The following is a 26,940-nucleotide window of genomic DNA, read 5'->3' on the forward strand; positions in this document are numbered from 1 at the left end:
CAGAGTGGTGAACAGAAACCAACGGACTGATGTGAGAAGAAGGAAGGCCAGAGAGAAGAAGGTTGCAGTAGTCCAACCGTGAAATAACCAGTGCATGAACAAGCGTCTTGGCGGAAGAGACAGACAAAAATGATCGAATCCTGGCAATATTATACAGGAAAAATCGACAAGATTTAGCTACTGCCTCAATATGAGGAATAAAGGAGAGCGAGGAGTCAAATATAAAGCCAAGGCTACGAGCTTCCTTGACCGGAGTAAGCGTAACATCATTGACAGTAAGAGAGAATGAGAGATGAGGAGAAGGTTTAGGAGGAAAAATGAGCAATTCAGTCTTTGCCATATTGAGTTTCAAACGACGATGAAGCAGCCAAGCTGAGATATCTGAAAGACATGCCGAGATACGATCGTGAACATCAGGAGAAAGTTCCGGAGATGACAGATATAGTTGTGTATCATCGGCGTACAGATGATATTGGAGGCCATGAGATTGAATAAGCTTGCCCAAGGGCAACATGTATAAGGAAAACAACAACGGGCCAAGCACCGAGCCTTGCAGAACCCCTACTGAAAGGGGAAAGGAGGAAGACGAGCTGCCATTAGCCAACACGCTGAAAGAGCGACCCACTAGATAGGAGGCAAACCAGTTATAGACAGAGCCACAAAATCCAAGGTCATGAAGGGAATCTAAGAGAAGATCATGATCAACCGTGTCAAAGGCTGCAGTTAGATCAAGGAGAATAGGAACGGAATAATGGCCTTTAGACTTGGCAGTAAGGAGATCATTGGTGATCTTAGTAAGGGCTGTTTCGGTGGAATGCAGAGGACGGAATCCAGATTGAAGTGGATCCAAAGCAGAGTTACTAGAAAGAAAGTCAAGACAGCGAGAGTAGACCACCCGCTCCAGGATCTTTGAAACAAACGGCAACAAAGAGACAGGTCGGTAGTTAGACAGAGATAGCCTATCAAGAGTAGGTTTCTTGAGAATGGGAGAGACTGTAGCATGTTTAAAAGCAGAAGGAAATGAACCAGAGGACAGAGAAAGATTAATAATATGAAGCAAGGAAGGGAGGATAGCAGGAATAAGATTAATAAAGACACGAGAAGGAATCGGATCACGAGAACAAGTGGAAGGCTTCGAAGAGCGCAGTATTGTAGACAGTTCATCCGCTGAGACCGAAGGAAACGCAGAGAAATTTGCAGGAGGAACCGACAGATGAGGAACAGGAACTGGAAGAGGAGCAGAGCTGGCCAGATCAGAGCGGATAGTTTGGATTTTAGCATTGAAAAAAGAGGCAAAGTTATTAGCAGACAGAGAGGCGGGGAGAGATGGCGGATTAGGCTTCAGAAGAGAATTGAAGGACGCAAAGAGCCGCTGAGGATGCCTAGCATTTGACTGGATCAGCGTTGAGTAGTACTGCTGTTTGGCCAATGAAATGGCAGAACAGAAAGAGGAGAGTACAAATTTGTAATGGACAAAGTCCGCCCTGTCCCTGGTCTTACGCCAAAGGCGTTCAGCTGCCCGGGAACAAGAGCGAAGGTAGCAGAGGAAAGAGGTGAGCCACGGTTGGGGTTGAGAAGGGCGAACTATCCGAGTTGTAGATGGAGCAAGATTATCAAGAGTTGAAGATAAGGAGGAATTAAAGGAGGAGACAGCTGAAATTTGCAGCAAATGCAAATGGCCGAAAAGACAGAAGGAAGGGAGGAGGCTAGAGACTGGGAAAAAGCCTCATAATTGATAGATTGCAAGTTGCGACAAGAGCGAGAAGCGGGACGTGAAGGAGGAGGATTATGAGTAATATTGAAAGAAACTAGGTGATGATCTGACAACGGAAAGTGAGCAGTAGAAAAGTCCAACACAGAGCAATTCCGAGTGAGAACAAGATCCAGACAGTGTCCAAGGGAATGTGTGGGTGCATCAGACCAAAGCTTAAGATCATAAGAGGAAGATAATGAGCGAAATCGTAGAGCTGCAGCATCTTGAGGGTCATCCACATGAATATTGAAATCACCCAAAATAAAAGTAGGACAGTTATCGGAGAGGAAAAAGGACAGCCACGAATCAAAATCAGAGATAAATTTTGAGGACGAGCCTGGGGGGCGGTACAGAACTGCAACCCGCAATCGCAATGGAGCGAAGAGCCTCACCACATGTACCTCAAAGGAGGAGAAGCAATGTGAAGATGGAATGGAAAGAGGCTGGAACTGGCACAAACTAGATAATAAAAGACCCACACCACCACCCCGACCCTCTGGGCGACTAGTGTGAGAGAAAGATTGGTGGTCAGGTGAAAGGGGATATGGCTAGGAAAAGGATGTGTGGCCTTCTGGGGGATCTCTAGAGAAGTGGATTGGGATCCTAGGAAGGGCGAATTTGGCCCATAGGCCTGAGGTTCAAGTCCCAACCCATGAGATAACATCAATTCATCCATTTCTACCAGTCTAATAAGACAATAGGATCAGCCTGTCTGTATCTTTACTTTCAACATGCATATAGATTTAGTTGCTCACAAATAAGTCTCTCTGAGTTCAGTGGGGCTTACTCACAAAGAAGTGTTCATAAAATCACAACCTTAGGAATGCAATCTTACAAATACTGATATACCTGATTTTATGCGAATATGGGTCATATTTATACATACAAGGGTAGTACCATCTTGATTAGAGAGAGGAGTCTGAGGCTGCAATCCTATACTCTTATTTGGGAGTAAATCCAGCTGAACTTAGTGCTGAGTAGACATGCATAGGATTAACTTGTAAATGATCTTTTTTAGAATACTTGAAAATTGGCATGATATTTTATTCTGAAACTTTAAAATAGCTGTAATTTTAGCAAAAGATACATTGATAACTCTTAACCTAAAATTTTGAGATAGTGGCATTAATAACCTTGGAGAGTAGAGCTACCAACTTAATAAGCAAATGAGGATTCCAGTACCGTGCTTGTCATCCTTGGATCAAAAAACCTAACAAATCTGATTGCTATTTAATGTAAGAGAATACTATTTCGTGATCAGTAACTTCTCAAAACATTCTTGAGAGTAGATAACTGAAGTTATATTGCTAGGAATCGTATTATAATGCCTTTGGCTAAGTCTGAAATTGAAAAGTCATAAGAAAAAAATGTGCAAAATAAAAGCAACATTTCAGCCATTTTGTTTTCTCTTAAAAGAAATACCAAGTAATGGTTCAGTCCCTGCAAAAAAATTGTGTGGTTTGGACACCATATGTGGTCTTAGAAATGAGAAATGTCTGGGAAATTTGGTAGTGTGGTTATTTAGAAGATATACTAAAAATGCATACTATGAAAAAAAATATTATTCACAGCAAATCAGCTGCACTGATTCAACTCAAGGCTACTTAATAGAACAGGGAGAGAGCAGATTGTCTGATGGCCTGGAAACTGTGATGTAGTGGTAAATGTTAAAGTTCAGGCACTCATCATGATAGTCCCAATAGTAGAGTCAAAAAATGTGGGTAGCTATCAACAAATCAGTTCTAGCAGTGTTCATCTCCACAAGGAGCAGGTCTTTTGTAAAGCTAATAGTTCTTAGTTGCCCAACCAAGTCACCCCAAAATCTTCTGTATTACTACAGGGAGCAATAAATTGTTGCTGCGAAAATGCCTTCCTGAAAAAGTGTTAGTGCTTCATCCCTCTGAACCCTGGCTCCACTACACCACTGAATGCAAGAGACAAATTAGAACACAGGTTCACCCAGCCAGTTTTTGCTCACCACTGCCTGGAAGGGTAATTTTACTAATGTAATCTATAGGAGAGTCTGCTCAGATCCTTCTGTCAGAACGTTGTCACCCTATGAAGAAACTCAAATCTCTTGCCAACCCTTCCAGTCCACTAGCATTTTTTTTTAAAAAAAAATCAATTTCTCTACAATTAGAATAGCATATCAAAATTAAGCAGCTTTGCATGGGTGTGTTTATTTTGCCTACTAACACTTTCAGATTCCAAGATTTAGAATTAAAAAGAATTTGAAATGTCATGGCAAGAGAAGGAAGAGAATGGTGTGGAAATTGAGGAGAGATAGGACTTTAGGCAGACCAGCTTCATGAGAGTGTGAATGAGGGATTTCGTGCTTCTCAGTACTTTGCATCTAAGGAGGCCCTCAGAAGCCTGGATGTCACAACCCTCCAGAAGGCACGCAAAGTACACTGGAGCTCGGTTTCCACCCCGCCTATGGGAAGGAACTGGAGAAGCAAAGAGCCAATCACATGAAGAGGAAGGGGCAGAAGCTGGCAAAGGTATATGGTGCCTTTAGGCTTGAGTTGGGGGATCTAGAAGCTAATCCAGACATCAAAGGTACATGTAAACATTAAAATAATTGCAAACGAAATTATTTTTTCTTGACAGCAATCAGATTGGTGTAAGAAACAACACATTCAAAGTTGCCACAGTTTAGCTTGATACAAAACATTTTTTTAATCCCCAGTTGATAGGGTGGATGGGGCACTGCAAGCCTGCTCCTGTGTGATTGTTGAAGGCCCCATGTGGCTGTTGAGAAGGCCCGTGCTCCAACCAAACAGGAAGTGACCCGTTGACAGCTCAAGGCATGTTGATCACAATGTCGAAATGTCAGTAACAGCCAGTTCACATAGAAATGAATAAGGAGCTGGGAGTGTACCCCACAATACATTTTTGGCTACCCTAAAGCAGACAGCACAATAGTGTCTTCTGTAAGATGGTATAGAATCACATCTGTTTCAATGCTTGTTTGAGTGGCAAGAGACATTTAAGCATTTGAGGTGACCCAAAGATTATTGTAGGATGTGGGCAAGCTTTCATGGTCTTCATCTCTCATCAGGCAAGATATTACAAAAGGTGCGGAGTCTAGCAGTGTTGAGGCCATAGAATCTGCATCATCAGATTCTCAAGATGGAGTGGAGGAAGAGTTAAATGTTTCAGGATGCAATCCTATATGCATGTTTAGAAAGGAAAAAAGTTCTACAACTCCCAGCATTCTCAGCCAAGGAATGTCTAAACATGCATAGGACTGTGCCTTTAGGCTCTACTATTTGTCATGCAACTTTCATGTTACACCTAGAACTGTTGGGACAAATACATATGTAATGGCTGATTCCTGCCACACACCCATTTTTGAAACCAAAATCCAGTTGTTACTTGGGTTTCTTACTAACCTTAGATGGAACACAAAAGTTCTTTGGTAGGCAGAGAACCAAAGTAAAGAGTAATGTAGCAGTTCTTACGTTAGTAAAGCTGCAAATTAATTTGGGTTGGTACAATTGGTTAAAACCAAATTGTATTAAGATGCTATCAATGTTTAACTAATCCCATGACATACCACCACCACAACAAAGATAACTAACTCAGAGAATTAGCGGAACAGTATGTCAAAATCAACAAAGGGGGAAATTTCTCCTGAGCAGCAGCAATAAGGGAGCAGGTGTCTGTAAAAATACAAGTGCTTCTCTCTGCTCTGACTGCCACTCAAATTGCCTCCAGCTGTCCTTTGCTGTCACCTGCCATCTGGTCAAGGAGGAATGTGGCAATTCCAGTAGCAAGTACCAACTGCTTAAACCCTCTCCTTTTGTTTAGGGAAAGCTTCTCCATAAGGGTCAACATGAACATGCATCCTCTTGCCTATGCACCCCACTGGCAGGGACATGAAATATAGGGTGACCATATGAAAAGGAGGACAGGGCTCCTGTATCTTTAACAGTTGCATAGAAAAGGGAATTTCAGCAGGTGTCATTTGTATATATGGAGAACCTGGTGAAATTCCCTCTTCATCACAACACTTAAAGGTGCAGGAGCTATACTAGACTGACCAGATTCAAAAGAGGGCAGGGCACCTGCAGCTTTAGCTGTTGTGAGGAAGAGGAAAGTTCACCAGGTTCCCATATACACAAATGACACCTGCTGAAATTCCCTTTTCAATACAACTGTTAAAGATACAGGAGCCCTGTCCTCCTTTTCATATGGTCACCCTACGAAATACTGCCTAGTATAGGGACCCACGTCACACCAGGCCTAAATGAACTGCAGTGATTACCAGTTTCCAGGTGTTATTCAAGGCAAGTAGTTTGCCTTTTAAAGTCCTGTATCACCCTGCTCAGACTACATGCTAAGCCATAATGGTTGAGCACTTTGAGCTAAGCATTGTGACCTTGTGTGTCATGTGAACCATTCCTAACCATGGTGGCTACATAACCACAGTTTAAATACACTCACTAATCATTTGCTGCAAAAGGGTTAGCAGCCTAACCATGGCTTAGTGTGTTGTCTGAACAGGCCCAATGCCTGAAGAAGCCCATCTTTTCATGTCGGAATCTCTTTAGATATATCCCCTTCCATGCATTAAGGTCTCCTTAGGCTTTCCCCCAAGAAACTGTGTTTGATGGCAAGTCCTAGAGCAGCCTTCCCCAAACTGGTGTTGGCCACTTGTGTTTATTTATAACTCTTGTCATTCCCAAGTCTTGTTTCCTTAGCAGAACATTGCATTTTAAATCTAACAATCAGCTCCAAATAGTAATTTGATGACACTAAGTTTGTCACTTGATTTGGTTAGCATCTCAAGATAATGCATTTTGTTTCCTGCCTTAAATATTTACATTTTTTGTTTAGATAGTGTCTTTGTGTAGCTGTCGTATAACTCTGAAATATTTCACCTAAATCAATATTTGCTTTCCAACACAACATTTTTGAAACACCACATTGTCTTTGTGCCCTACTAAGACAACACAGCACAAAACTATACACAGATAAATTGTCAGTGTCTAATCTTGGCTACTAATTGCTTTTCACAGAAACCACAAACTCAGAACTTTTGGACTTCTTTGTACATGAAGTAGTGGGGTAGGGTGTGTGTGTTTTGTATTTAGTAGCTTTCTGGCCTATAGCCACTGTTTACTGTTTCCATGGAAATTGCCAGATTGTGACATGTTCACAGAGTAATGATGTCATAAACAGCATGCTGGAATCCAGCAAAAGCAACAGCAGTTTGCTCAATGCAAACTTCTGGCCAGGGCTTGCCAGACCAATTTTTTCCCCTCACGAGTGCCCTTTTTTCAAAGGCTGTACTCGTAAGCTAATATGGTTTAATGCGTTCCAATGGCAACCCTCTGTCACGCTTTGGAAGCTGTGAGGCGAGATTTAAGACGAACCGATAGGGAAATAAAGAGGCGCTTAAAGCTGATAGACATGCATTGCTGCCATAGGTACTGCGGTCCACCCTCCCGTTGCCTCTGTAACATAAGCCTCCATCCACATTGCTGCTGCCTAATTCACCCGTATCCGCACTGCCTATGTGACATACTGTGCTGCCATCCCTGTCGAACCCCCTGCCTCACAGCTTTGGAGCGGAAGGCAATAAGAGCTAAAATAGAAGCTGAGCAAGAACTGGCCAGGTAAGTGTGTGTTCCGATTTCTCGTTGCATTGTTAATAGCTTGTGTCAAGAACCTGTGGAAATAGAAGGAGGACCATGGGTTACCTACCCCCTGCTTTAGCAATTTTTCAGATGTAGTCTAACTCAAGTTTCTTCCTTGGGAAACCCTCTTGCTCATCTTTGCCTAGGACTCTCAGGACCCCCCACAAACATGCACTGGAGCCTGATCAAGAGTGGGTGGAGTTGGTTGGGAATTCATAGACATGGGAAGTTCTAAGGAATCACATGGAAAAGAATTGGTTTGATTTGGCCACCAGCGTGTCCTTCAGCTCTCACTCAACCATATGTGCCTGCGGAACAAATTGCAGCACTAATGAAGGATGATATTTGGTCTTGCTGCTTTTCAAACTTTCCATCCTCAGGTAATTATTTCCAAATATAATTCAGGGTCAAGGAATCCCTTGTCTATTAGCCAGAAACCCCTTGGACAGTAGAGAGGATTCTAAGTCACAGTATTAGTTCATGTGGGGTAATGTCCAGATCTGTCACTTTTCACAATTTAATTTTCAGAGAGCACTTTTTATACACATCCAATACTAATAATATAATTAAAACTGCTCAGTGATCACAATTAGCATAGGCCAGACGCATTTCGACCAATTGTCTTCCTCAGTGGCCAATTAGCCAGGCTGTTATGCACTTCAGAAGAATTATTTAAAAGGGGGGCTGACCTGGTTGTTCCCAAAATTCAGGGATATATAAACGTCACTCCCCTCAATGGAAAGTACGGTGCATCATCATTTGCAATCTGCCTCAGCTTAAATGAACCAGTAGCTAACGTTCACGTGTGTTAATTTTAAAATCACATTATGTATTAAATATTATTTATTATTTAGTTCCTTAACTTCTTTGTTACATATTGTTTTGTTTTTGGTTAAGGCTAGCACTTGACTTTTGCACTTTTCACAATTTCACAAAATGTGGCATTGAACTGAAAATAGGAAGGCCAGCGGTGGGGGGAGGTGGAGGTTCTGTTTTCCTTTGTCCAAATCTTTACACCTCTTCATTAAACATGTGCTTTGGCATTGCATGCATCTTTTTCTTTTCTTTTTTAGCTATAAATAGAAGTCACTGAAGCCCCCAGTTCAGACTGTCAGGCCCAGGGGGAGGGATGTAACCCTTTCCTCCTATACTAGGATCCTAATGGAAATTGCTCACCTTCCCCTACAGCTGCTATTTGGTACAGGAGGGAATAGTAGTGCCAATGGGAGCTTCCTTTCCATACAAAATAGCAGCTTTGGGTGGGTGTGTTGGGAGGGGTGCAATTTTAATCAGGTCTATAGCATAGTATGGGAGAAAAGGATGAAATCCCACATGCCACAGGTCTAATCCTGATTGGGGGCCCCAGCAACTGCTTCTTTATCATTTTAAAAAAAAGATACACACAACACAAACCACATGTTTAAAGTCACATCTAGTTTGGCCCTGAACGTGAAGCTAACACATTACCAAAAAAGGAGGAAATGCATTACCCCCAGAAGAGAACATATTTGCATAACATTTACATGTGTTGATTTATAGATAGATGCTAATTTAGAAATTATTATGATTCTTAATTGCTAATGCTGTACAGCTGCATGATGAAGTACGTTCTGTCCTGAATCTCCCAACAATCAGCTTCATGGGATTAGTATTTTGAGAGAGGGAGAAAAATGGCCTCTTCCTGCACTTTTCCCAATGGTGTCAGGGAGAGAAGGGAGTTGAGAGCCACTGCAGAGCTATGCCCCCACCTGTAATACCCAGCCAACCCCAGAGAGAAGAAGAAGAAGAAGAAGGGGCAATTTAAGAAGGCGTTGAGTGCCAGGACACAAAGGCTGCCACCATTGCCACCAGCTCTTCTACCCTCTGGAAAAGAGAAAGAAGGGAGGTAGGGAGGTGGGCTCTTTACTCTGCCACCGCTCATCCAAGGGCTCTCACGGCAGCCTCTCTTTCTACCGCCCTCTTCTTGGTGGAAGGCGACCAAACACCAGTTGCCTTCCACCAGGCACCGCTCCTGGGTTGACCCTGGATTGGCTGCGGAGCAACGTTACATGGTGGAAGCCCCATGTTGTTGTTGCTGTTGCTCCCTTTGAATAAGACGGGGTAAATCGGAGCATTGCGGGGACGCTCCACAATGGCTCCGGAGTTGCGTTTGCATCATCTCACTGATGCAGCACAGATCCACAGCCACCATGCAGCTTTCCCCACATATAGACAGCCCCTAAATCTGCTTGACACTATGTATTTCTCCTAGTTGGGCGCTGTATTATTATGTTATTGTTGTATTTTTAATTGTGGTTTTAATGTATTTGTTATATTGTTCTAATCAACCTTTTATTTATGATTTTAAGCTGTTATGAGTTGTCATTTTCTTCTTAGAAAGTTGGGGTACACGTCAAATTAATAAATAAGAGGGAGTGAACCACAATCCAGTATAAAATCAGCAGTGATAAGTCAAACCAAGCAATGGTCATTGTCCAAGACATAAAGCTTGGGTATAGAGCCAGGTCTTGACTTAGTAAGAAAACGAAACCAGTGTCGGTGCCAGCCAAGACTTTGGGGAGAACGTTCCATACCGAGATCCACAGAAAGTTGGCCCAGAGACAGAAGGGGCCCCCTTGGCAGATCTTGAAACTTGGGCAGGTGTATACAGAGAGGCAGTCCTTTAATTTTTGAAATAAGATTTCCAAAATTCATGAAGTCATAATATTTTATAGTGTTTCACTTAATATAAAACAGGCAGATCTGTTTTCATCTGGACGCACTCCCCCTTTCTCAGTCCTCTCATTTCTCACTCCAGCATTTTCAAGCCTTGGGTCCCTAGGTTATGTTTGATTACAACTCCCATTACCCCTGCCAGCATGGCCAAACATCAGGGATTAAGGAAGTTGTAGTCTGACAACATCTGGAGACCCAAAGTTGAGAACAACAGTTTTACACCAGCACAAGTTTAGGGAGTTGATACTGGAGGGAGAAAAAGAAAGGAGTGGGGATGGGGTTGCCAATTTTTCAAACTACGGCCCTTCATTCTTGAGGCGCAGCAGGTGGCTATAGAGAAAGGGATCAGCATCCCAGTTGTGAAATGCACTCCCTAGGGAGTCTCACCTGGAGCCTACCTTGATATAATTTCTGTTCCAGGCAGAGGCCTTTTTACTTCCTCGGGTTTTTAATCCTTTGTACATTGCTCATGTGCTATTCAATGTTGTTATTAGTTTGGATCCAACACTGGTCATTGCCTAATGGAACAGAAACCATTAGCAGAACGGATTTTCTCTCCCCACAGGTCTGCTCCTGGGGGTTGGGGGACTCTCCAGAGCAGATTTGGGGAACATGCAGGACATAGGAGAGGAAAGTCCTGTTGAGCCAGCAGAGGTCTAACACACAATGTTGGATCCAAGCCTATATTAATTCCACAGACTGTTTGGCTTTTTTTTTTTTTAACTGCTTTTACATTGTGACATTTTACAGCACAATCCTACGTATGTTTACTTGAAAGCAAGTCCCATTGAACTCAGTGGCATTTACTCCCAGCTAAGCATTTTTAGGATTGCAGCCTTTAATATTCTTGTTCTAGTGCTTTTAGCTTTATTTATTTTTAATCATTAGAATGTAAGCCTATGCGGCAGGGTCTTGCTATTTACTGTTTCACTCTGTACAGCACCATGTACATTGATGGTGCTATATAAATAAATAAATAATAATAATAATAATAATAATAATAATAATAATATAATAATAATAATAATTTAACTTTTTTATATGCCACTTGGAAAACTTGTTCATACTTCTGAACTTGTCCCTTAGCTATTTCCTTTTAAACTTCACTTAGGTCTGCAGTGATGAACAGGTGACTCTGTCCAGTATGATATGCTGTGAATAGCTTCACACCCTTACTTCTGTATTAGGCTTGAGGCCCTTTGAGAATAAGGGCACTTTCAGACAATGAGTTCCATCACACCTACTTTTTTTCCCTGGCATGCATCTGCTTCAGCTATAGGGTGGTATATAAATGTAATAAATAAATAAAAATAAAATAAAAATCATGTGCTGGTCACTATCACATGCATGCATTCTTGCGCTATTTCACCGCCTTTTTCACCTGTGCCGGCTTGCACTTCCTGGTATCATCGTCCCGTCCCACCCCGCCACTTTTCTTTCCCCTTCCAGTTCATTGGTTCTTGTGGTTGATGGACGTGGGCGCCTTCCCCCTCACTCTGGTTTTGTTGTCTCCTGTTTTAATGATTTAGCATTTGATCGATTAGGCGCCGTTTGTGCCTTTTGAGGGGGAGAAATAGCAATGAGAGAGCAATGAGAGTGGGATTGGAGCAGTGGAAGTATGTTCAAGCAACTCCGCACAAGCTTGGTTGTTTGAGCAACTCAGCACGCCCTCCTCTTTCATCAGCAAGACTGTGATCCACTGTGTTGGACTACTGCCCTTCAACGCAGACACCCCCAAAAAGGGAGGTTCTGCGACATAGCACAAGGACGGTAATACGCAGGGACGGAAGGGCAGTTTTATCCTGCATGGAGAAAATATGCCGCACTTTCCCAGCCCTAGAAAAACATGGAAAATAGAGGGGAAGGGGCAAGACGACTGCAGCACAGGGACAATGACATCATTAGTGTCCCAGGGCAAAACGGTAAACAAGGCAGGATGAAAGAGCAATGGAGCCCAGTGCTAATCAAAGCCATACCTGGGGCAGTTGTCCCCAGACTGCCCCTTCTCTGAATGTTCAGCTTTGCTTTGCTTTTTCTTAAGTAAGCATTTTTCCTATTTACCCCATAGATTCAAGGGAATCCCTGCAGCTAGTCTTGTGTTCAACTGATAAATAAAAAGTAATTCTGCTCTCATTTGGCAAATCAATATAAAAGCACTGGGGCTTTTAAAAAGCTTCGCTGTCGTGTTTCTCAAAACCTCCCGAAAAGAGAGTCTAATCTCTAGGAACTTTCTTCTAGACAAAACTATGCAAACTAAGTGAGACAATTGTCCTTTCAAGAAGAATGTAAAGCCCTTTCCCAAGACCCATTAACTTCAGAGAGACTAGTTGTGATGCAGCTTCTGACGGGATGCCAGCCCGGCTGACTTACTCTCACCTTCCTTTAGCTTCGCCTGTTTTAGTCTGCGCCTAACCTCTCCGTGCTCTCCCCTTCAGAAGAATATTGGCTTCCCACTGACTGTTTATTGTTTGTCTTTGAGGAGATAAGATCTGGAGAGGGTTCACTCCCAGCTGGTGAAGAGCCCGTGAGAGCTTTCTCCCCTGCAGGTATAAGCTGGCCTGTTTTCTGGTGCCAACTCCTCTACCTCAGAGTCTGATTCTGATTGATCACCTGAAACACCTTCTTCCAACCCAGGGGGAGCAGAGCTAGACATGACACCCACCCCACTACAGTGTGTTGGACTACAGCTCCTATAACCCCACAGACAGCTATGCTTTTAATTATGGGAATTGTAGTCCAACAGATCTGGAGGGTACCAGGCTGGATAAGATGAACAACTTACCTGTAATAGATGCAGTTTGATATATCATCATAGTCATTAAGTTTCCATTGGTACATAATGCAAATTGACTTGTGACCAAGCTATTTGAAAGACACATTCTCCCAAATGTGTTTGACCAGGTTTTAAGGTCCTCAGGAGAGGCCCTTCTCTCACTCCTGCCACTATTAGAGGCGCATTTCACAGGAATGGAAGAGAGGACCTCATTGGTGGCTGATTCCAGGCTCTGGAACTCCCTGCAAGGGAGGCCAAACTATCTCCATCTCTGTTGTCTTTCCACAAGCAAATGAATACATTTTTAATCAGATGGACTTGTGGCATCTAACCTGATTTGCTGTTGAAGTACATTTTAATATGGAGGGTGCTGTTATTCTCCCCCCCCCCATTAATGTGTTTTTATTTGTTAGTTTTAATGTTTTAGTTACCACTTCGTTATTTTGGGTAAAATCCAGTGTAAAACCTACTTAAATTAGATAGATCCATTGAAACGATTGGGACTTAAGTTACTTATGTTGGATTTTACCCTTTATCTGTGTTTTATTTTTTGCCGCCTTGAGTGGAAAGGTGGCATATAAATAAGTCTACAATCCTAAACACACTCACTAGGGAATATGCCTCACTGAACATCATGGGACTTACTTCTGAGTAAACCTGCACAGGATGAATGAATGACTACAATGAATTTACCTTCATAACAGCATTGAATCAGGCTACTTTATAATCAGATCTACCCATCCCTATTCAATTCTTTTTTATGTGATTCTGACTGTTTGAACTGAAATCTTGTAGACCTGGTTCTCATATAAACAAGCCAGGAATTGGTGTGGCCATGCAGGAGTAAATGATCACTGCCTCCTGCCCAACTGCCACTTCTGCTTTGAATCAGCTTTCCAAAACAACCCAGGAATGCCTCATGCAAACCTGGCATTCCATGTTTTTTAGGGTTAAAATACGCAGACTTTTGACCCAACAACAAACCATGGGTTAAAACTCTGTGTTGTTTAATGCTAAAAAAACAAACAAACCCAGCGTGCCAGGTTTGCACATCATGACAACTCCTCAGAAAGTGGAATCAGCAGGAGCTAGCTTGCTTGCCCCATGATTTATTAACAATGGGTTGTTTGATTGTGTGAACCAGGCTGTACTGTTATCCTCTTCTGTCTCTTTTTTTAATTGCAGGATTCGAAGAAGGGTTACTAAGATGCTGGCAACATGTAGTCGCCCAAAGCTGTTAGCTTTAATGGACGTTAAGGGTTTTGACCCAGAGGACATTACGGTGAAAGTGCAAGATGGGAAGGTTAAAGTTTCTGCTGAACACGAAGAAGAATTCAAAACTTGTAGAGGGAAGGAGTACAACTATTCCACTGTCACCAAGGAGATCTGTCTGCCACCGGGAGTGTCTGACAATGACGTCACTTACACCATAGGACCCACCAGCCTTGTGAGGATAGAATCACCAGGCTCTGTGCCTCCTTGTCTCCTTAGTCTCCTTTGAAGACACTGGATGATTGGCGCTGGTAGCTGATCAGCATAAGGATTTAATACTGTAGATCCTCTGGGGAATTCTTGTGTTTTTTCAACATCACCCTTTTAAACATGTGTTAGCAACTAAGTTTACCTTCTTCCAACAATGACAATGCTGCACATCTGGTGGTTTATCTGCACATTTTATTTATTTAAAGTATTTTTACCCTGCTCCTCAGCCAAAAAGTCTCCCGGAGTACCTTACATATAAAACAAGACAGCCCCTGCCCACATACTTACACTATAACAAAACTTGGCACACGAGGAAAAACATATGTGACCAGAAGAGGGGGTGGGAGGGAAATGAAGTATTTCAGCAGGGCTGATGGAATAGGCCTACTTTCCCCTCTCATTTCTCTCAGTACAGTCTGCTGGAATGGCTGTTGGTGGTGTCAGTGGAAGGAGAAGAAGCCTTCATGAAGGAGGTCTTCAGAAGGGATGGTGGGATGGCTCCACTTCCCCCTCAGCTTAGCGCCATGGAATGGCTGCTGGTGATGACAGTTGAGGGGGAGAGAAGCCTTCAAAATCAGTTTGTTTTACTTTTCAGAGCATCTGGGCAGTTGCAACTGGAGAGCAAATATTATTTATTTTTAGCTATGAGGCTAGAAATGTAAGAGAGAGGCCATAGGTCAGTGGTAGAGTGTGCTTTAGCATCTCCAGTTAAAGGGGATCAAGTAGCAAGATAGAAAGACTCCTCACCTGAGACGCTGGAGGTTCACTGATGGTCATAATAGACGATACCAGGCATGACAGACAAATACTTTGACCCCGTATAAGGCAGCATCTGTTGTCCCTTAGCACTTCAACTTAGCATAACTACAGTAATAAAAACAGAACAATCCCTTTTCCAGAACTGCTTACAATGAAGAATAAGTGCCTGGGGGGGGGGGGTAGAGTGGAGACACAACCAGTTCTTGAATTACAGGGTGCTGGGATGACTCAGTCTGGCTACCTTTTGTGGTGGCTCTTTTAGCTATTATTTTTAGAAGGCTCCACCAGGAGGCACAATTTCTCTTTTGTAGGTGGTTGCCTGCCTGTCCCTTTCATCCTGCTCAGATTCAGCCCTATCATTAGGCCCAGGGAGGTGGGCCCTTCAGGCAACAGATGCCATGAGTGGTTGTGGGCTGGGAGAAATGGCAAGGGGTTGGATGTTTTGGCGGGCAAAGCTGTGCATACCACACAGCGTGCTGTGACACCCTTAGATGTGGAAGTCTCTGTCCCGTAGGCAGGACTGAAGTAAGATTGAACTCTAAGGTAGCCACTTAAACATTGCAAAAAAGAGGACTCCAATTTACATGACATTTGCAAAATATTTGTAAATGGGTGTGGGGGGGGTGTATGCATATAACTGCAAATTTAGAAATAATATATTTTCAACACACATAAATAAAATATATTTCACCATAGGAAGAAGATTGATAGGCAACTTCAGGGCCCCTTTTCTCCCTTCAGGAGGGTCATAGTTTAATAGAGCACCTGCTTTGCATGCAGAAGGTCACCAGTTCGATCCCTGCCTTCTCTAGGTAGGGCAAGGAAAGGATCCTACCTGAAACTCTGGAAAGCTGCTGCTAGTCAGTGTCAACAATATGGGGCTAGATGGACCAGTTGTTTGATTCTATAAGGCAGCTTCCTATGTTCCGTTGTTCCTATTGTTAATGTTATTTAAACCTTCAAAGAAAGGACAACGTTGTACAGTAGGTCTACTTGGTTTCCCTACATGGGATGGGGGTGAGGGCTGCCATTTTGTCCTTGACCTCAGGCAGCAAAATGGTTTGGCCAGCCCTGGCCTCATGCACTTCTCCCTCTTCTCCATCAGAGTCTGTGATACATTAGGTCCATGTTTACTGATTGCTGTATGAAAAGTAGACCTGGGTCTTCTAACTTCAGCAATACAAGATATTTTCTATGTCTAGGCTGATAGCCAGGGCCTAGCCCAGCTGAAATGCAAGCTTGCCAATAATAATAGTATGTAAATACTAACCTACATGATTACAGCACCATGTACATTGATGGTGCTATATAAATAAATAATAATAATACATGATCATTTTAGAGCGGGATTGGGCTACTTCTGATGGTCACAGGCCACACTCCATGGGGCGCACCACATTCCACAAGATACTGATGGGGGTGGGGAGGGAAATAGCACTTTGCTTCAGTTTGGTAAAAAGGTCAAATTTAGCTTTAAAATTTGACCTTTTTAGCACTCTGTTGCTGCTCCAGAGTGCTAAATGGGTTGAATTTAGCTTCAGAAGAAGCTAAATTTGACCATTTTAGTGCTTCGTACTAATAGCACCATTTGTTTATTTTTAAAAGACTGGTTGGTTTTTTTTACCACTTCCAAATTCAGTGGTTGTAGTTGAGTGCTGCATGTTGCCCATCTGCGCTTTAGGATTTTGAAATTAGAAATGACTTTAAAATATCTGCGCAAGGTATGCACATAACACCACTATTGTCTAGCAAAGGATCAAAAATGTGTACAGCAAAGATTCCATGTTACAGGTAAGAGTCACCACAAGGGCACCTCAGCGCACCCATTAGGAATCTCTCAACTTGAAGGGACTAGTTGATCCTGGCTGGTGCTTTGCCTTAGCCTGGCCTTCCCTAGCTTGATTTGTTGGACTATTAACTTCCACAATCCTCAGCCAGCATCGTCCATGGCCTATTCATAAACATTTTGGAAAGTCTTCCTAGTCCATCTTGGTATCTAAACTGTACTTTGTCCTATTAGTGGAAACATAAGTTCCAAACTTAAAAGGGAAATGATGTACAAGGAAAATAATGTACAAGTTACCATATGACTATAAAATCAATGTCTCTGTGATTTTTGTACAGCCTTTTAGGACTACTTCATACATAATGATTTATATAAATGAAAGTGATATCCATGTGGGAAACTGTACATACACACATATATTTGCGTTACTACTAGGTTGAACATATATACATTGCCAGAAAAGAGAACATTGCATCACTGAAAAAGAGGACACCAATCTGCATAATATTTGCATGTGTTAATTTCTATTATAGACGCAAATTTTGAAATAATTACTGTAATTTAAATTGAAGTACTATATATCTCACCATAATGGGAAAGACTGACTAGCTAGGCCAGATCTACACCTTTCATGATGAATGTGAAATAAAAAGCAGGAAAAAACACTCTGAAAGCAGTATATGGAATGTGGTTGTGCCCCAGCAGTAATCAGTACACTTCAATACTGCTGTGAAGCAATATTGTAGATCTAGCCTTGTGTGCTTGCTCAGGTACCCTTTTAGCACTGTCCAAGTGCTAAATGTTGATGGACAAGTTCAAATCCCCTGTGCTCCCTCTTTATGATTCTTTGACTTTAAACCAGTCTTGGTCCAGATAGCCCATCAAACAAGGTACTGTCTTCTGACAGCTCTGGCTGTCCTCTGTAAAGTAGGACACCTAACCACCCTATAGTGATAGGAAGCCTTGATTAGTAGTTCATTTCCTTGTGGCGTACATGTGACCAAAAAAAGAAAAATGTGTGCACCCATCACACATACTGGTACACCTGCACTTTCAAACAACCTTAGGTGATCATGGTGTAAAGATCGTAATTAGCTGAAGTTCACAGGGGGAAAAAGCACATATAACCCTTGACAATTCTTCACAATTTTCATTTGTCACTTTATTTATTAGGTTTAATATCCTCCCTTCCCACTGACTATAACACTCAAGGCAGCAAACCATTAAAATACAGGTAAAATACAAAATTATAATCAAAGCAAAAAAAACCACCAATAAGAAATATCACCCATCCAATTAAAACTTCCAGTTTTTTTTTTCTATTTTGAAGGATAAAGTTAATACTCTGGGGGGGGGGGGAACTGGCACAAATAAGTAATAGAGTGCAAGATGGATAGAATATGTTTGTGTTTACAGACAATGATTGTTATGGGGCACCTGGTTCAACTGCAGGCCCTTCCCTCACCCTCCTGCACCTGACCCCCATTCATCAAGAGTTGGACAGATTCTTTACTAACTACTAGTAATTCCCTCTGCTGAGAAATGTGCTTGTCTTTCCTGTTCAAGTTGTTGCAGATTTTCTATGGTTAGCTAAAGGAAAAAGAAACATTGAAAGAGAACCAATCATTTTACCACTAGGTGGCATATATTTGTATAAATTAACCCCCACTGTATCTATATATATCAACTGGCAGGTGAAATTTCACAGGCTAAAATAAGTTGGCCTGAAGCAACCTTTTCTCCTTTCCCATATCAGGCGAATGTTGGCACTGAAGGTTGATTTTCTCTAAGTGGCCCAGATATCCCTGAAACCTAAACCCAGTAAAAGTTGCTGTCTCCCTCCCTACTTACCACATGTGCTAGATTCACAACCGAAGTAATAAAATTGTCCCCAGCCTTCATTCATTTACTTACAGAGGCAGCATCTGATTTGGCTTCAGATACCACAGTGACATTATTTGACCTTCCATAATCTTATACATGAATAGTATGGATCCTTACATAGACAAAACAGCACCATCTATACATAAGAGAGAGAGAGATCTGCAGGCTTGGGGCAACCACTAGATTAACAGAAGTACAATAAATGTAAAAGAAAAGTATAAGCTGAAAAGGGATGAACCCCCAAAAGCTGAATATGATCAGTGACCATGGGATGTTGATTATTAGAGAAGGCGGGGAGAAAATGGAGGGAAGTGAGATGTAATGGCGTATGCTAGAAAAGGGCATGACTGGCAAGAACACTAAATAGGAACATTCCAAACTGCAATTATTATTTTTTGCAGGTCCCACATGTAAGGAAGGGTCCATAGCTTAGTGTTATACAGCTTGTGCTTTGCATGCAGAATGTCTCAAGTTTGATCCCCAGCTTCCCCAGGTAAGGTGAGGAAAAGAATCCTCAAGAGCCGCTGCCAGTCAGTGTCAACAATATGGGGCTAGATGGACCAAAAGTCTGACTCAGTATAAGGCAGCTTCCTATGTTCCAACCATTCCTAATTTTAGATTTGGAGCCTTTTCTCTAGCAGGAGCCTGTTCCCACAAGTCTATTAGGTTTCTGCATAGTCTCATTGTGCAGCTGTTTCCCTTAATAACCCCACCACGTGATCATTTCAGCCCTTCGATCAAATCAGGGCCCCACAGACAGGCCCACCCCAGGCTTCTCAGCAACCTGTCTGCTGAAACATTGGGAGAAATTCTTCTTCCTTGGCTAGCTGTTTTGCATGCTTCTTTCTTATTGGCTGTAAATATTCTTCAGGAAGGATGGCAGACACATATAGGAACACAACAAAAGAATCTGAACGCCCTCCTTCCACACTACACTCATGTTGAAAGATTCCAAGCATTTGACGCTGAACTAGGCCTCGTGATGTAAACATGTAAAATCACAATTTATTCTATAATTGTGGTCGCAAGTAAAAATTACTTGAGTAGACCTCACTTATGGAAGTGGTTTGTTCAAAAATGTGGGATGTCTGGGGAAGAGTTGGTCTAAAATTGCATAAAATCATAAAACATACTTCCAAAAGCAACATTTTTGAATCAGTTTCATTATTAATTGTGGTTTTCAGCTTCAAGCCCTGTTTAATTCTGCAACAGCAAAAAATGTTATTCTACAATTTATTTGAATGAGCTAAGTCTTAATGCCCTCGTGAGCAACACTCTTTGATATCAGTCCCCCTCCCCAAAATTACTCAACCAAAGAAAGTATCAATTGTTTCTATTAGCAAGCTACAACAGACTCAGCAGGAGAACACTTGAAGCATTTTCAGGGGCCTTTATGAGTAAAGTTCAAAGTGCTTGTGATTACGGTCATTTAAGGATACACTCTTAGGTAGTTTCTAGTTTCATTTATCTGTTTGCCTGTTCCATCTATTGCCAAGTCTTTATTGGGATGGCAGCCTGAGTAATTCAGTGCATGGCTATTTCTCTTATAAATGGTTTACATAGTTTAGAGACCTGAGCAATGTGAAGGCAAGTGGAGGTGCCATGCCAGAGAGAGAGAGAGTGCAACATAATTTGGCAGCTGTTTCCCCTCTTTATTTACAATTGCACAAGCTGAGAGAAGAGAGTTGCCCCACACACAGGTAGCCAAAGATGGTCTTGACCTACAGCATCGTTAATCTCCCACCGATCTGCAGTCAGAAACACAGACTCCTTATCTTTCTTTGGCCATACACAAATGCCTTCTTTTCTCTTTTGGCACACACTGGTGTCAGACCCATCCTGAAAGCCTTTTACCAGCTTTCCTCAGGAACGCTGGATCCTGAGGAACAATCCAAAAGTGATGATATACTCATATTCCATCACCCAAATTATCACTCAGGATTCACAGACTTGTATGCATCTTTTTCCGCCCCCTTGCCAGCCTAGAATTAGGCATTTGAACATGCTAGGACATAGAATGTCACATAATGTGAAGAAGTGATATTATTTCTTCAATGCATGAAGACCATAAAAACATGTTGTGTGAAGCCACAATTGGCCTCAGCTCACCAGTTGAGGTTTCTGTAACATAGAGTGGAGGAAAACTGCCTTCAGTATTACAAGGAAGAAGTAGGTATGCAGTAAGGGCAGGTCTTCACATTTGTATTGGTTGTGTACCAGTTTGTCATTCTTTTCTCCCGAAATCCTGGGGATTCCAGGTTGATAAAGGTAAGGTGACCATATGAAAAGGAGGACAGGGCTCCTGCACCTTTAACAGTTGTATTGATAGGGAATTTCAGCAGGTGTCATTTGTAAGCATGCAGCACCTGGTGAAATTCCTTCATCACAACAGTTAAAGCTGCAAGAGCTCTGCCCTCTGTTGTATTTGATCACTCTAGCTAAAGAAGGCAGGGCTCCTGCAGCTTTAATTGTTGTGATGAAGAGGGAATTCTACCAGGTGCTGCATACATACAAATGACACTTGCTGAAATTCCCTTTTCTATACAACTGTTAAAGATACAGGAGCCCTGTACTTCTTTTCATATGGTCATCCTAGGTAAATGCTGAGAATTTTGTTAAAAGATCCATAGCCCTCTTCATAGAAATACAGTTCCTAGGATTCCCTCACAAGAGCAGGTTGCTATTAGATCTGTTTAAGTCTGTGATGTAAATATGCTCACAACTTTAAAGGTGCCCTCTTCAACTGTAATGTTGAAAACAAAGTCCAAGCTTTTCATATTGCTGCACTTCAATCCAGGAAAAGTGCTTGGGAAGATAAACCTGGTTTGCTTATTTTCCAACTCCCCTTCTGAGCCATACATGTGATTTGCCTTTCAAAATTTCATCATACCACTTTTTGGAAGTGCCTGTTCCTACTCCCCTCCCATGGCATAAGGGTGTAGTGAAGAAATGTTTAAACATTTCCAGCACTATGCATTGGGCGCTTTGTACTTCGAAGCTGCTGCCAGGAAAATTTTCTCACATGGACATCTTGTCTGAAGCTGGCCAGTGGCAGAATTATGATGGTAGTACAATCCATCACCAAGTTTGGGTGGGGTCAAAATCTAAAGAGGCCAGGCATGGGAAACAGGTCAAACAGAAACAGTGGTCTAGTCTTGGCCTGATGTGGCATTGCTTGCCAAGCTAATTTTTAGGAGTAGAAACACAGTTTGACCTGGCCTAAAAGAAGTTACAGATTTTCAGCTGCATTTTTAAGATACTTTGTGTGGCGACTGCCTAGGGCAGCCTCCCAAATCCCATATTCTCCAGAGGTTTTTGACTACAATTCCCAACCACAATACCTCACTTTTTAAAAATGTAAATCCCTCCCAAGCTATTAATAGTCACAGGGCCTCCTCAGGCAGCTGCCAGAACTCCAGCACTCTGACAGGGCCAATTCCTACACCCTCTTTTCCCCCTGGAACACTATTTGAAGCAGCACCAGGTGGTTAAAACTACCCACCCTTTCAATTTCCCACAATGCTCCAGTGTTATTCTGGAGCATTAAGGGAAATTAAAAGGGTGGCTAGATCCAGCCACCTAGCAGTGCTTGGAGCATTGGCACCACTCCCAGTTAAACCTGCCAGGGCTTACTAACAGAAAAGGGGTCCCATCAAAGCAGGATGACCATATGGAAAGGAGGACAGGGCTCCTGTATCTTTAACAGTTGCATAGAAAAGGGCATTTCAGCAGCTGTCATTTGTAGGCATACAGCACCTGGTGAAATTCCCTCTTTATCATAATAGTTAAAGCTACACGAGCCCTGACTTCTTCTGTATCTGACCAAGAGGGCAAGGGCTCCTGCAGCTTTAACTGTTGTGATGAAGTAATTTCACCAGGTGCTGCATGCATACAAACCCCTGCTGAAATGCCCTTTTCTATGCAACCGTTAAAGATACAGGAGCCCTGTCCTCCTTTTCATATGGTCACCTTACATCGAAGGACACTGCCCACAGCCCTCTCAAACCTAGTTAGCCCCATGAGAGAAACCCAGAGAATACAGACATTGTTTATGGCTGGCTTAGTCTACCCATACAGATAATTTTAAATTTTATATAAGAATATGGTAGTGCATGGCTTATTGCCCGAAATCTACCGGACCAATTTTGCTCATTTTTGTTTTAAACTAAAGCTTGAGTAGTCTAGACATGCAGAGAATTTTGAAAGTTTGGAAAAATTCAAAGCTCGAGCTTTAATAGCCAAGCAGTATGTTTCCGTGCTCTGACCAGAGCCTGAGGTAGTCAGGGAACTACAGGTCCCACATATCTCTGCGCCATGCAGGCAGATAGGAAGAAAAACATTTAGGTGGGGACAGAGGGAGGGCTTTGTGCTTTGCAAGTCAAGCTGCTCTCGAAGTAGCCATATTGGTGCTGTACTGGCATCAGGAATAGTGGCAGAGGCAGTAGTGAATGCTCTGAGGCAGTGGCAGAGGAAGAGGAAAATATGTGGCCCTAGGAAAATCTGGGTTTCAAAAAGTGGGGGAAGAGCCAAGGAGGTGGGCTTGAGGCCTGAGGAGAAGAAACACATGTCATTCAGTGGCAATTGGTGTGAGGAAGCGAGGGCCAAAAGTCCTCAGTTGTGTTGAAGAATAGTAACCTCCATGCACTTTCTGGAGGACTGACATAGCACGAGTCAAGGAGAAGTATGTTTCACCCTTAGACTACAAGCGCCCATAGATACATGTTCTTTACATTAGTTTGGGAAGAATTCAAAACATTTTAAAATTGAAAGGACTAAGAAAAAAATACCTTACAAATGATATACTGCCAGATGAAAAGGGTGGGTACCTTCTACCTGTAAAATAATTCATGCTATGAAGATGAAGGGTTGATTCTGAGAAGCATAATGTTTTAGCAGAATTCATAACTATCTGGGTCACTTATGATTTCTGCCAGTTCATTGTGACTTTTGAACTCTGTGGACACACTAAATGCAGGGCTGCCTCTGCAAGTTATTTACACTTGTTAGTGTTGTATGTCAACATGTCTGTGCTATTTAAAAATAGCCCTAAGGGCTGGCTGACCCATTTGATCTCTGAGCCATTCAATTTGGCAACGTGCTTAGGTCTAGGATATTTCAAACATTTGGGACCTGATTGAGAAACAGGGTAGAAGCCTGGTTCTAGAAAAAGCTTGCAAAAGTCGGAATACAAATATTTGATGTTGATTCACACACACAGGTTAAAAACATGAGGTGACAACGTATTCCATTCCTCCATCATCGTAAGACTGGGTTTGTATGTCTGCCTATATCCAGTCCAAATCTACATAGTTCTGTATTTTTAACAGTTATCCAACATTCTTAACACAGAGGTTTCTTCTTAACCTTCTACTCAATATCCTTTAATTCAGGGCTGTTGAACTTCAAAACTGTGGGCCAAAACCAGCCTGCTTCAGTCTTGGGTAGGATCTACACTACTGCTTTATAAAGGTATTGAAGTGCACTGACAACTATTGGGGCCCATGACACATTCCACATACCGCTTTCAAAGTGTTATATCCTGGTTTGTGTAGATCTGCCCCCAATCAGTCTCTCTGAGGTTCCCAAGAAGGCTACGGTCCCACCCCTTTTACCCATCAGCCAATCATTTGGTTGTTTCCCACTTTGTGCAGTGTTCCCCCCGCCCCATATTAAAAGGTTGAAATGCCTCTCCTTAGTTACTGGCAGAAAGAGCTTCAGGGCACAATCCTGTGCATGTTTAGAGAGAAAAAAGTCATACAATTCACAGCATTCCTCAATCTAAACATGCATAGGATTGCGGCCTAATGACCTGAACACAGCTCAATCTGTCAATGGGCAACTTCAAGGCTTCCTTCTTACGATTCATGGCTTTTAAATTGGACTTGGGACTGGACAGACCTTCAAACCAGGACCACTTCAAATAGAGGGCTGTCCTCTGTAAAGAGGGACATGTGGCTACCCTAGTTAGAGCATGTCCACGTGGCTGAAAGGGGAAGAAGGGTTATGGCCTGCCTTAGTAATTTTGCATTACTGAAATATTATAAAGCAGGGGTAGGGGAGGGCATTGAGTCCAAGGCCTGTGTGCCCCACCGCACCCCCGTTGGGTATTGTCAGCCTTTCCCAGCAACAACAGGCGGGATCTCTTCCAGCATTCCCCAGACAGCCATTATTTTGTGCCATAAAGCTACAATGTTCACATTTTGGCCCCACCCACCAATGGAGTGCAGCCTTCCAAGGTGAAGATAGGAGGTTTGCTTTGAACAGGTACTAAAACTGAGTGTTATAGACAATTATACACACACACACACCTAGGAATAAATTACACTAAACTCAATCAGATTTATGGAGTAAAGCATAAGATTGCACTGTAGAAGTGGAGCGATTTTGTCTTGACTTGTAGACTTTTGGTTTTGAAATGTAGTACTTGCAGAATAAGGAAAGGAGCCTGAGACAGTTTTTGTTCATGTGTATAATTTTCTTCGGGAATGTTGATCTAAGTGATTTGAGGAGAAAACAAAGTGCATGATGGTACATCAATGTTCAAGCTGCGTTAAAAAACTCTTCATCTCCGAGTTCTTGATTTGTCAGACGCTGTTGTGTGCTTTGAAGGAGTTTTATATTTTAACCCAACTTTGTTAAATTATGATTAGAAATGTAAAATGCACTTGATCCTTGCACAGTTGCCCTGAGTCTGATCTGGGTCACTAACAGAAGTCAGGAAACGAGTGATTTCTGCCTTGGATGACTGAGACAGGAGTGAAATTAACCTCTCTCCCCCAGTGGTCCTCATCCAAAGGGACAAGAGTTTAACCTTGCCCCCCTCCCTGCTGAAAGATCATAGAATCATGGAATTGTGGAGTTGGAAGGAACCACAAGGATTATGTAGTCCAACCCTCTGCAATGTGCAGGAAAACCAATTAAACCATCCCTGACAGGTGGCTGCCAGCCTCTTCTTAAAATCTTCCAGAGATGGAGAACCCACAACCTCCATAGGTAGATGTTCCACTGTTGTACATATCTTTCCATCAGGAAGTTTTTCCTTATATTTAATTGAAATCTAAGTAGTTATAACTTATACCCATCATTTCAGGTCAAGATCACTGTTTGACACTGATAGCTACCAGAAAACAAATACGATAGAGGCGAGGGAAGGAAGGAAAGCAGAGTAGGCAGTATATTTATGTTGGCTGTAGAATTAATTTAAAAGGGAAAACACCATCCAATTTTCTGCAGCTATGAACTAACCCCCACCATGGTAATTTTAGATGCTAGTTTCCTTCTGTGGAAAAATAGAGAAGATACCGAAAATAATTGTTACCCTATAATAGATACCCCGCAACTTACATTCCTGATGAATAAAAATGGCCCTTTCTACATCAAAAACACAATTGGGGTGCTGAGCACTCAACTACAAAGACTCACACATGAAATTTAAGATAGACGCAATATATTACAAATGTGGGTGATATATACAGTATTCTTACATATACAGTTCGTAAATAAGTATACAAAACACTTTCTCTTTGCTGATACACTGCATTAAACCCCTCCAAAAAAATCCAACGGTGCATAAGCCTCCACCATATAGAAAATAAAACAGTAACAACAATAGAGTCCAATGTGTCAGCTCTAAAGTCTCAATAACATGTTACCAAACAGCATATGGGGAAAATATTTTTGAAGTAAAAGTACAGAATTGTATCCCCCACACACATTCACTAATCAGGGCATCTAAATAAACATTCACAATTCTAGGCGTCTAAATAAAACAGGTGTCCGGTACAATTCCCGTTTCGAGGAGTCTTCATCAGTTGGGCGCTTGTTCAAAGAAGGAGCCGTGGCTGTATGTTTGGGGTGGAGCCCTCCAACATTGTCTTGTAGTTTTCATGTTTAGATTAGCCACATAATGCTCTCAACTGCTTGAAAGTGTTTTGTATACTTATTTACGAACTGTATATGTAAGAATACTGTATATATCACCCACGTTTGTAATATATTGCATCTATCTTATATTTCACGCGTGAGTCTTTTTGGTTGAGTGCTCAGCACCCCAATTGTGTTTTTGCTATTTCAACCACAGCCTTCTATTTTCTCTCCCTTTTTACACCAAAACAGAAGAGAAAAAACTAAATGCAGCCTGAAG

At 42.2% G+C, this 26,940-nt stretch overlaps 2 protein-coding genes across 2 annotated transcripts in view; one reads left to right on the plus strand and one right to left on the minus strand.

Moving 5' to 3' along the window:
* UBR5 (ubiquitin protein ligase E3 component n-recognin 5) overlaps positions 1-26,940 on the minus strand; it is a 180,969-nt gene that overhangs the window by 82,726 nt on the left and 71,303 nt on the right. The gene's annotated exons all lie outside the window — the stretch shown is intronic.
* On the plus strand, positions 7,082-14,445 carry ODF1 (outer dense fiber of sperm tails 1). The gene is made up of 2 exons (XM_063129903.1): positions 7,082-7,377; positions 14,072-14,445. Exons 1-2 carry the CDS (start codon positions 7,082-7,084, stop codon positions 14,385-14,387), a joined length of 612 nt encoding a protein of 203 aa, XP_062985973.1. The 3' UTR covers positions 14,388-14,445.

Source organism: Elgaria multicarinata, chromosome 7 (genome assembly GCF_023053635.1).
Source record: "Elgaria multicarinata webbii isolate HBS135686 ecotype San Diego chromosome 7, rElgMul1.1.pri, whole genome shotgun sequence".
Lineage (NCBI taxonomy): Eukaryota > Metazoa > Chordata > Lepidosauria > Squamata > Anguidae > Elgaria > Elgaria multicarinata.

Excerpts from the sequence above, each read along its gene's own strand:
- ODF1 (XM_063129903.1), top strand. The coding sequence starts at position 7,082 with ATGGCAACCCTCTGTCACGCTTTGGAAGCTGTGAGGCGAGATTTAAGA. Across the intron at positions 7,378-14,071 it reads GCTGAGCAAGAACTGGCCAG|GATTCGAAGAAGGGTTACTA; the intron begins GTAAGTGTGTGT and ends TTTTAATTGCAG.